The sequence below is a fragment of the Calonectris borealis genome, unplaced genomic scaffold, assembly GCF_964195595.1.
Source record: "Calonectris borealis unplaced genomic scaffold, bCalBor7.hap1.2 HAP1_SCAFFOLD_66, whole genome shotgun sequence".
Lineage (NCBI taxonomy): Eukaryota > Metazoa > Chordata > Aves > Procellariiformes > Procellariidae > Calonectris > Calonectris borealis.
In genome coordinates this window covers 39,725-50,561 of record NW_027441471.1, presented here as the reverse complement: position 1 = coordinate 50,561, position 10,837 = coordinate 39,725, and the positions used below count along the sequence as shown (strand labels likewise).

At 50.3% G+C, this 10,837-nt stretch overlaps 1 protein-coding gene across 1 annotated transcript; it reads left to right on the top strand.

Annotated features, from left to right (window-relative positions):
• The first annotated feature begins 404 nt into the window (after positions 1-404).
• LOC142076590 (olfactory receptor 14A16-like) lies at positions 405-1,637 on the top strand. The gene has a single exon (XM_075138883.1). It carries the CDS (start codon positions 420-422, stop codon positions 1,392-1,394), a length of 975 nt encoding a protein of 324 aa, XP_074994984.1. The 5' UTR covers positions 405-419; the 3' UTR covers positions 1,395-1,637.
• The last annotated feature ends 9,200 nt before the right edge of the window (positions 1,638-10,837 follow it).

Below are 10,837 nucleotides of genomic sequence, written 5' to 3'. Positions count from 1 at the left end.
TCACTGGGTGCTAAGATGTAAGTCATCCTTTTGCTTGTCCCCAGATACAGCTGTTCACTCTCAGTGCAGTAAAGATGCTGAGTATTTTTGCTCCCAAAGAACAATGCCCTGTTAATCTTACGATGATGAGGGGGTAACATCTGACCTAACCTGTGAGTAGGAAAGCTTCATCCTCACCCTGCCCCACTGTAGGGCAGAACTATCTCTTCTGGAGCCCACAGCAGAGACCCTGCTCCTCACTGTACACTCAACAAGCAAACAAAGGAGCTCTAGAAAAGGAGCTGAATGAAAGTGCTCCCAAAGAATAAAGACAATTCGAGCATTTCAATGAGAAACATTGAGATTTATTTCAAGATGTTTGTCCTAAGCTGTCAATGACCTCTCTTCCTTGGACAGGTCCCCATACCTAGAAAGAGAAAATGTCCAACGGCAGCTCCATCACCCAGTTCCTCCTCCTGGCCTTCGCAGACACGCGGGAGCTGCAGCTCTTGCACTTCTGGCTCTTCCTGGGCATCTACCTGGCTGCCCTGCTGGGCAACGGCCTCATCATCACCGCCATAGCCTGCGACCACCATCTCCACACCCCCATGTACTTCTTCCTCCTCAACCTCTCTGTCCTTGACCTGGGCTGCATCTCCACCACTGTTCCCAAATCCATGGCCAATTCCCTGTGGGACACCAGGGCCATCTCCTACTCGGGATGTTTTGCTCAAGTCTTTTGGTTTCTCTTTTTAGTTGTAGCAGAGTATTGTGTTCTGACTGTCATGGCCTATGACCGCTATGTTGCCATCTGCAAACCTCTGCATTATGGGACCCTGATGGGCAGCAGAGCTTGTGTCCACATGGCAGCAGCTGCCTGGGGCACTGCTTTTCTCAATTCTCTCCTTCACACTGCCAATACATTTTCACTACCCCTCTGCAAGGGCAATGCTGTGGACCAGTTCTTCTGTGAAATCCCCCCACTCCTCAAGCTCTCCTGCTCACACTCCTACCTCAGGGAAGTTGGGCTTCTTGTGGTTAGTGGTTTTCTTTTTTGGGGATGTTTTGTTTTCATTGTGCTGTCCTATATGCAGATCTTCAGGGCTGTGCTGAGGATCCCCTCTGAGCAGGGGCAGCACAAAGCCTTTTCCACGTGCCTCCCTCACCTGGCCGTGGTCTCCCTGTTTGTCAGCACTGGCATGTTTGCCTACCTGAAGCCCCCCTCCATCTCCTCCCCATCCCTGGATCTGGTGATGGCAGTTCTGTACTCGGTTCTGCCTCCAACAGTGAACCCGCTCATCTATAGCGTCAGGAATCAGGAGCTCAAGGATGCCCTGAGGAAACTGATTAGATGTTTTTCAACAGCCAGCAACTGTGTCCCTTCCTCTGCAAATGACTCCCAGCGTATGTCGTGACAGGACAGGTCTGTCTTTCCTTCTTTTTTTTTTTTCTTTCTTTGTTTCCTTTTTGCACTTGTGATGATGTTGTCTGCAAAGAAATGCCATTATTCATCCCCTCTTTCTTAAGTATTCCAGAAGGACAGATGCCAGTTTGTGCCAGGGGACTCACCCTGGCAATGGCACAGGCTGGGGGCTGCCAGGCTGGGAGCAGCCCAGTGGGAAAGGTCCTGGTGGGCAGGGAGCTGGAGAGGAGGCAGCCGTGTGCCCTGGAAGCAAGGGAGGCCAGCAGTGTCCTGGGCTGGACGACCAGAGCATGGCCAGGAGATTGAGGGAAGGGTTTATGCAGAATACTGTGTCCAGATTTCAGATCCCAATATAGAAAGATGTCGGCAAGCTCGAGTCAGTTTAGGAAAGGGCCCCCAAGATGGGCGGCTAAAGCACTTTGTCTTTGAGAAGAGGCTGAGGGAGCTGGGCTTGTCCTGCCTGGAGGAAGGAAGATCTTGGGCTAAACACATAGCAGCATTGCACTCTTCCCAGGAAGACCGCGTCGGGCTCGTGTCTGTGGTGCAAGACACAAGGACAAGAGGCAATGGGCTGAAACAAGAGGGTTAGGGTACACAGAGAGAAATACTTTTCCAGCATGAGGATACTCAAATGCTGGAAGCTCTTTACCAGGGAGTTTGTGCTGGCTCTATCCCAGAAAGTGACCAAGACGTGCTTGGATAAAGCCCTGAGTAATCTGGTCTAGCCCTGCTTTGAGCACGAGGTTGGTGGAGACCCCTCCTGAGGTCCCTTCCAGCCTGAACGATGCTGGCTGTGGGAAAATAATGGAAGATCGGCAAAGAGGATTGTAAACACATTCAAGTGACTTGCAGCTGGGGTGTCGAAAAACACATATATCATACTAATTGTTGTTTAGCCTTGTGCGTTGGACAAGTAGAACATCTGTGTTCAGATAACATAGGCTTGTGGTAGACTTAGAGGCACCCTATCGAACATGCTTGAGATTCCTGCCCTGCTGTGGGAAAGATCAAAGCACGGTGGTAAACAGTAGGTTTGGTGATCCTCTAGCATGGACTGAGCTCCATGGTGCCGGCGTCCCCGCTTGTGTGCCTCTGCCTGGGTGCTGCTTCAGGGATCCCCCAATTGGTGAGGTAACAAAAATAAATTTACTCTTCACATTTCATCCGTGATTTTGTGGTTGTTCCTGTGTCCTGCCTGTGCCGGCTCACACAACCACTCTCTCGGTAAAGAAATGCTTCCTAATGTCAAGTCTGAACCTCCCCTGATGCAGCTTTGAACCATTGCCACGTGTCCTATCGCTGGATCCTAGGGAGAAGAGCTCAGGACCTCCCTCTCCACGTCCCCTCCTCAGGAAGCTGCAGAGAGCAATGAGGTCGCCTCTCAGCCTCCTTTTCTCCAAACCAGAGAAGCCTAAAGTCCTCAGCCGCTCCTCATAGGACATTCCTTCTAGCCCTTTCACCAGCTTTGTTGCCCTCCTCTGGACACATTCAAGGACCTTAACATCCTTCTGAAATTGTGGGGCCCAGAACTGCACACAGTATTCAAGGTGAGGCCGCACCAATGCTGAACGCAGCGGGACAATCCCCTCTTGACCAGCTGGTTATGCTGTGTTTGATGCACCCCAGGATGCAGTTTGCCTTCTTGCCTCACTGCTGGCTCCTACCGAGCCTGCTGTTGACCAGCACCCCCAGATCCCTTTCTGCAGGGCTGCTCCCCAGTCACTCCTCTCCCAGTTCATATTTATGTCCAGCATTACTCCGTCCCAGGTGTAGAATCTGGCATTTCCACTTGTTAAATTTCATCCCATTGATGATTGCCCGATGCTCCCATCTATCTAGATCCCTCTGCAAGGCCTCTTGTCCCTCAAGAGTCAACAGCGCCTCCCAGTTTGGGATCAGCAACAAACTGGCTAATGGAGCATTCAACTCCTGCATCCTGATTATTGGTAAAAATATTGAACAGACCCGGCCCTAGGAATGAGCCCTGAGGGACACCGCTGGTGACCAGTCGCCGGTCAGATGTAGCCCCATTCACTACAACTCTTTGGGCCCTTCCCTTCAGACGGTTCTTCACCCAGTGCACCGTGAACCTGCTCATCTGACAGTTGGACAACGTTTTCCAGAAGGATGCTGTGAGGGACAGTATCAAAAGCCTTATGAAAGTCCAGAAAAACTACATCGGCTGCCTTCCCTTCATCCACCTCACCATAGAAAGATATCAAATGAGTTAGGCAGAACTTTGCCTTTGTGAACCCGTGTTGACTGTGCCTGACTGTAGAATCATAGAATATCTCCAGTTGGAAGGCACCCATAAGGATCCTCAAGTCCAACTCCCTGCTCCTCACAGGACTACCTAAAACTAAACCATACGACTAAGAGCATGGTCCAGACACTCCTTGAACTCTGACAGGCTTGGTACTGTGACCACTTCCATGGCAATGTTTGCCATTCCCTGGTCTCCTCGTCTCTCTTGCACCAGAGGACACACTGGGGAGGAGATAACATGAATAACACACAGGTGACCCGAGCCTGTAACTGAGCAGCACTGGAGATATTCTGCTCCAGGGCATTTTTTCCCCTCTGATAACATGCTCATTTAATATGCTCAGCAGGTGCAGAAACTCTCACCCTTCTGCATTATGAGTGCGTTTTCATACAGGAAGCCTTGTGACAGATGCACTCGGCCCCTTAACCAGACTGGCGGTGGTTTGGTGCAGGCTCCAGAAGAGGTAAAGGCCTGAGCCACAACCAGGCCAAGAACTTCTCTAGTTCCAATCTGTTCTCTGAAAACCCGCAAAGGACACAGTGACACAGTGAGCATCGATGCAAGTGAGTTTGGAACACCGGTCATGCCATTAACACATGAATAGCAGGTGGTTCCTCCAAGACTCATTTCTCAAGGAACAAAGTTGTGGGTACAAGGAGGCTCATGCATACCTTTCCCATCGCATGTAATTTGACTACGAGCCAACCACTTTATTCCATAAATATGACAGCCTAAGGGAGCCTTCTCTGAGCTCTCCCTGCTAGGCAGCGTGGCTGCATGGCGGTGATCTCCTCTTGAGCTGGGACACCTCTCAAGGTTGCTCCTCGAGGCAGAGAGACCTTTTACCAATGGCAGATCTTTGGTAAGTGGCCGATATCATGCACAACCTATATCATAGTGCACTAAGATTTTGTATCGGTAACTTTGATTGCATGCTGAATTGATGCTAATGAAACATTGCATAAATTTTGCATATATACTCCCATAGACATAAACCGTCGACCAAGGCTGAGACTAGGTTTGGATCCAGCTGCACCGGGACACCTCTCTGAGAAGGAGTTTAGAAAGCAAGGGGGTCCGCTCTGAACTTCGTGACTCAGCGGGAGGGTCCTCCTTAGCCTTTTGCATCCCTACTCTCTCTGTGAATCGTTCCAACTCAAGTGTAACTCAATTTTCCTTTGTATGTTTCTTCCATGCAGTAATTCATAGAGTGAACCTTGCCATCAAACTTTGTTAAGTCGCACTTTTACAACATCATATTAAAATCACTTTTGCTAATACCTTTAACAGTGATTCATTAAGAAATCTAAATCACTCATTCTGGGACACCCAGGTACAGCTATTTGTTCATGGACCCAGGTAGTGCCAACTTCTGCTGGGAAAACTGGAGGCCCGGGTACCCCAAACCTTACAGGTGAGTGAGTTACATGAACTGACCACATTCACGGCAGTGATCTGGGAATGGCAATAACCCAGAACTGGACTCAAATTGGCCTTCAGTGCCTCAGTCTTGCTGAACCATAATCCCAGCTCTCTCCCTCGTCCTTTGTGGGACAAGGATGGCATTGAGCAGAGGCTCAGAGACCCTAATCCGCAGGCAAGAACAAGGTTCACTCCAGTGGCATGACCAATGAGATGATGAAAATCTTCTACCACCGGGCCAATAAACCATAAGGCAAACCCTGACACTAACCCTAACCCTAACCTAATCCCAGGCCTAACCCGAATTCTAACCTAACCCTAACTGATCTGGAAATACCAACACCTGTATAACTGCAACATTAACATCATATCAGGCTGAGATTCCCATGGTAATGTCATGGAAAAAAGCCAACAAACCAACAAATTTGGGTACAGAGGCAGCAAAAGTGGGGTAGCCAAACAAGCATCTTAGTATCACCTTGTCAGGCTTTTAGTTTTGATTCTCTAGTGAGAGCGAAACGCTAGGCAATTCCCTAGGACAATTCACTCTATTCAAACTGTGCTTCTAAGATGAATGGATCGAATAATACCCATCTGCTTTTTTTAGAAGCATGCATATGAATTACCAGGGCTCCTCCTGTGTTTCCAGGCACTGAAACCCTACGAAAAATGTTGAAGAAACCAGAGAAGAACTACTCATCAATATCTCTGTCATTTCCTAAGGGAAAGGGAAACAAAAGCACCAGGTGCATCGGGCATCAGCTTCCTGTGGTACTGGGGAACTTCAGATGTGTTCCTTCATTTGAGTCTGATCTCTGGACTCTGCTGCAAGAGGTAGAGGCAAAAATCATCTTTTAGGCAGAAGCAGTAAAATATATCCCTTCTCATTTTTGTTTGTTTGTCTGGGTTTTTTGGCTCCTGTCTGCATGTGAAAATCACAGAACCCAGCCTTACTACTGATGGTTAACACTTCCAGCTGAGCACCGTGTTTAATGTCACTTTAAAAGCTCTCCATTAAGACCTACAAACTTCTACATCCCAATTTGCCTGAGCTTTTTAGACTTCACCTTCATGAAAAGATAATTGAGTCCTCGAATGCCGACACAGGAGAGATGATGCATCGGGTATCCCACTCCCAAAGCACTTTCTTGGTCTTCTTTTGACTGCTGGTTCCTGAGAGATTGGGAAAGAACACCTCCAAAACCTAGCAGCAGAGTGAAAACGGAAAGCAGTGACTCATTAATCCAAAGGGAGTTGTTCTTCTCTGGGGTATGGGGGCATGATGGAAGGCAGCCTTTGTGGTAGGTCTCACTATTGCTTTTGTCAGTATTAGTCCAATTATGTGTATGCCTCTGGTACGTGCAGTCAGTCTTCAGAAATTCAGGGCTCAGTGATCCCAGAATCACATCTCCTTGGTGACCCAGGGAATATCAGCCATCACCTACTTCCACAAGCCGCTCTCGTGAGCTCAGTATAATCCTTCCTTAGCTACCGTCACAGGGTTCAGTCATGATTCGGCCTCTCGGGGCTGTGTCATCCTCTGCCCAGTATGTTGTCTTTCTCGTACTTCAAACCCCAGCATGAACATCTGCTTAGTGGGTAAGAGAGCTAAGTGTGAGAACGAGCTCCAGCACGGGGCTAGCGTGATGAAGCAGGTAAATTCAAAGATCAAAGAAGACAGAATAACTCTGTGATCAGTAAAATGTTGAGTAGGATTCGGTTTGAACATCTGCAGTGTGTAGATGTAAGGGAGTAATTTCTGCTTCCTTTGTAGCCACTGAAGGACGTCTTTGTCTAAAAGGCAGATTTCCTAGACTCGTCCCCTCCTTAGGACTTTTCCGAAACAAGTGGACACTTCCACTGGAGAAAATCCTGTCCTTGGAGATACTCTCCCCTGGAAGGGGTTATTTGTGTTTTGGCTATAAAGCTGTGGAAGCAGAATAAAACTATCTGGCTGAAAAGTTGGATGGCTCAAATATTAGGAATAAAAGAATATATCATGTCCAGATGAATGTTTTTCATTTGCAGAAAGAAAAAGTCTGTTTGTGCTTTCTGCACTTGGGTTCACACTCAGAGCCTGGAGAGAAAGCTCACGTTTGAGAAGTACGAACGGGAAGGTAAAAAAGGACTGTGTCATGTCACTAGGCTGCTTACCTCTATATTTATACAGACTAATTTGGTCCCATTTTTTAAAAAATGAGTCTGACCAGGGCAGTCAGAGACAGTTTTCTCCAAGGGACATGTCCATTTGATCAGCTAGGTCAGCCTGGAGAAGAAATGGCTTTGGGGTTACATTTTGATGATGATTCTTTTTTAATCATTTTTACTTTTGATTTTTTTCAAAATCAAAATCATGAATTTGATTTCAGGGTAAGATTAATATTTTTGTTGGTGTCATATAAAATCACCGTAAAAGACGGGAGGGTGACCTCGTAGGCATGGTCCTGACCTAGCAGGCAACAAGCTAGGGCAGGTGAGATAAATGAGACGGGGACGGTGGGCTTTGCTCTTGGAGTCCAGCAGAGAAATATCAGTGCTCTGTGAGGTGTCCACATCTGAGCTGGCCTCACTCCTCATGCACACAGGGACGATCAGAGACTGGAGTCCTTCCCTTGCACACGCAGAGGCAGTGCATTGCAGCAGTCCTAGTGTCTGCCTGGCTTCCTGCTGCCATTCCCAGAGGGTGGAGGCACCTCAGCCCCGCGGTGTACCACCCTGCTCTGCACCCACAGCATGAGGAATGGACACGGGGACCTAGATGCAAGGAAGCACATCTCCGTGGTGGTTGTCCAGGGGATGTTAATCGCAAACTGCAGGCACCTCAAGAAACCACCTGTCCCACAAGCCTTCAGGACACCCCGAGGAGTAGCTGGTAGCACTTGTGCTCACTCAAGTTCATCTCATCACATGCATAGATGTGCATGCATAAGTCTGTTACGCAAGAACAAACTTCTGACCTTTTGGTGCCCCTCCATGAAGGGACAAACCACCTCTCCAACCTGGGGTGAGTGGCCAGCGGTGGCACTGGCAGCTGTGAGGGGCTGGTCTGTGACCCTGGGGCAGCTTGCTCACGGTGTCCAGGGACTATGGCACAGACCAGGTCCTGTTCTGCTGGTCCTTCAAGCCTCTGCCAGGAGGCCTGGCTGTGGGAGGACACTGCTGTGTGCCCCCACCCTGCACACTCACACAGTTGAGCTGTATACTGGCATTTTCCTCTCCTGGGATCGTTCCGGCCCAGCCCCTCCCCAGCTCTCTCCACCTCCTCTGCCCTCTCCCCAGCTCATCCCAGTAGAGCAGCCCACTCCCCATGGCAATGCCAACCACAGGGTGGTGCAGAGCTCTGGGCACTCACCCCACAGCCCCAGCCCCTCTGAAGGGCACAGGAGCTTTTACAGGGCAGAGAGGTCTCTCAGCCTCCCCAGCAGCCCCAGGCCTGGAGGCTGGCCGTGACAGGAGGACACAGAGCCCTGTGACAGTGTCCCTCCTGCTGTCATGCTCAGGAGATCCCCACCACCAGCAGCCTGCTTTCCGCTTTCCCCCGTGCCAGTCCTGCTCCCCAGGACGGCACCAGGGTCCTGGCCCTGGAGCTCCTCTGGCAGCTCCTGCTGCCCCAGCAGCACAGCAGCCTGCCCCAGCTGGACACGCAGGAACGGGATGCTCTTTTTGTTTCTCCCCTCCACAGCCACGGTGCCCTGCTCTTCTCCCTGGCCATCCCTTCTCCCCAGAGAGCCTTTCCCAGGTGAGGGTGTCCTGGCTGGCCGTTCCTGCAGCCCTGAGCACACTCCCCACAGGGCCCTGAGCTGGCGGTGCTGCTCTGCAGAGCGAGGGGACTGCGGTGCCCTGGGGCCATGGGGTGACCCTGCACTGGCCATGCTGGTCAGGGTGAGAGGCAGACCCAGCCAGATGGGGATCACTGCTGCTGAGCCCCTTCCCATCTTCCACTTCCCAACTGGCCTGTGACCAAGGAAGGTGCCTAGTAGCACCATGAGACATTTCCATAGGTCTCTGCATTTGGGTGCAGCACTAAATCGGGCATGTGGTGTTTCAAACAGGGTGTCATCACTCACCCTCCAGTGTGATGTCCTTGGCCTTCTGCTTGCTAACAGTCCGTCCTGGGACTGCAGAGAAAGAGTGCCCTTGGGCGCAGCCCGTCCACTCAATAGACTCTGAAGGGGTGAGTTTGCTCAAGTAGCCCCTGCCTTGATCCTCATCCACTGCTGGTTGTTCTCTTCCTCCTGGAGTCCTTCCGAGGGCACAAAGACCTGGGAGACCTTGCTGGTGAAGACAGAGGAAAAGAAGACCTAGCTGCGTCTACTCTTCCTAAATTCAGCAGTGGCCCACTTCACCTTTCGTTGTTCTTTTAACTGTTAAGGAAGATGTAGCAGCTTCCCTTATTGCCCTTTGACATCCCTTGCAAGCCTGAACTTTTGGGGAGCTTTGACTCTCCTAACACAACCCTTATTTCTCCAGACAACGTTTCTGAACCTCCTTTGTAGCCTGTCCCGGCTTCCACCTCCTGCCTGCTGCCGTTTGGCACTGGAGCTCAGCCATGATGTTCCTGTTTAGCTCAGTCGGTTTCTTGAGATGAAGGGTTGTTTTCCTGAGTATCGGTACAGCCCCTTCCTGCACTTGGAGGAAGATGTCCTTAAAGGCCTCTCAGCTTTCGTAGATTTTTACCTTTCAGAGCTTCTTCTCCTACTACCAGAGCCCTGAGCAGGACAATGTTTGCTTCTCCGAGATCCCAAACCTGAGCTCTGCTCTTCTGCCTTACTTCCCAAGGGAACTGAGACCCAATGATTTCACGGTCACCACAGCCAAGGCTGACACTTCAAGGTCCCTGACCAGCCCTGACTCACCCTCTCAGCCAGTCTGGCAGCTGTGATAAGAAGTTGACCCCGAGACTCTCCAGGACCCAATGGGACTGTTTGCACCCAAGCATTTTGCCCGTCCAGTGACTGCAAGGGTCACTGACCTGGGGACTTCCTCAGGTTGCCTGCAGAAGACTTTGTCCACTTCCTCACCCTGACTGAGTGGTTCTAACTCCCACCTTCATGTCACCTTCACTGGTTTCTCCTCTGTCCCTTATCCACAAATGCTCACGCAACCTGTCTTCTGCCCCACCATACATTTGATCTGCCCGATCCTTCATAGAGCGGGTGCCCCAGTCTCATTCTCCCACCTTCCCCAACCACCTCCAGTGTCTCCTAAAGAGCCTGTCTCTATCCACCACTGTACCCAAAGCTATGCAACTTGTCCCACCACGTCACCGCAGTGGTTCCCTCAGAAGCTCTGTGATGGAATAAGGGGCTCCAGATCCTCCTGCCTGTGTCCCAGGCTGAGGACATCGGTGCACATTTGGGTTGCAGCAGCTCAGCAAATACTTCTCAGGGAGAAAACTAGAACCAAGCACCAAGGACCCCAACACAAAGGCGTTGCTTCAGAGCAAAGACACGCTGGTAAGGATGGCAGGTGGCAGCGTAATGATGAAATGAGATGCTCATGAAGATAACAAACCCTGCAATGCCCAAGGCCAGAGAAAAACAGGCCTGGGCCGTGCCAGCTTTGCAAGAGAGGAGTTTGCTGCCTGAGATGACTCTGCAGCACCTTGTGTGGATCTCCAGGAACACAAGTGTCCTGGTTTCGTCTAGAATAGAGTTCATTTTCCTCCCAGTAGCTGGTATGGTGCTGTGTTTTGGATTTAGTATGAGAATAATGTGATAACACACTGATGTTTTAGTTGTTGCTAA

Bases quoted from the DNA above. Each gene is read 5' to 3' on its own strand.
- LOC142076590 (XM_075138883.1), top strand. From the start codon at position 420: ATGTCCAACGGCAGCTCCATCACCCAGTTCCTCCTCCTGGCCTTCGCA.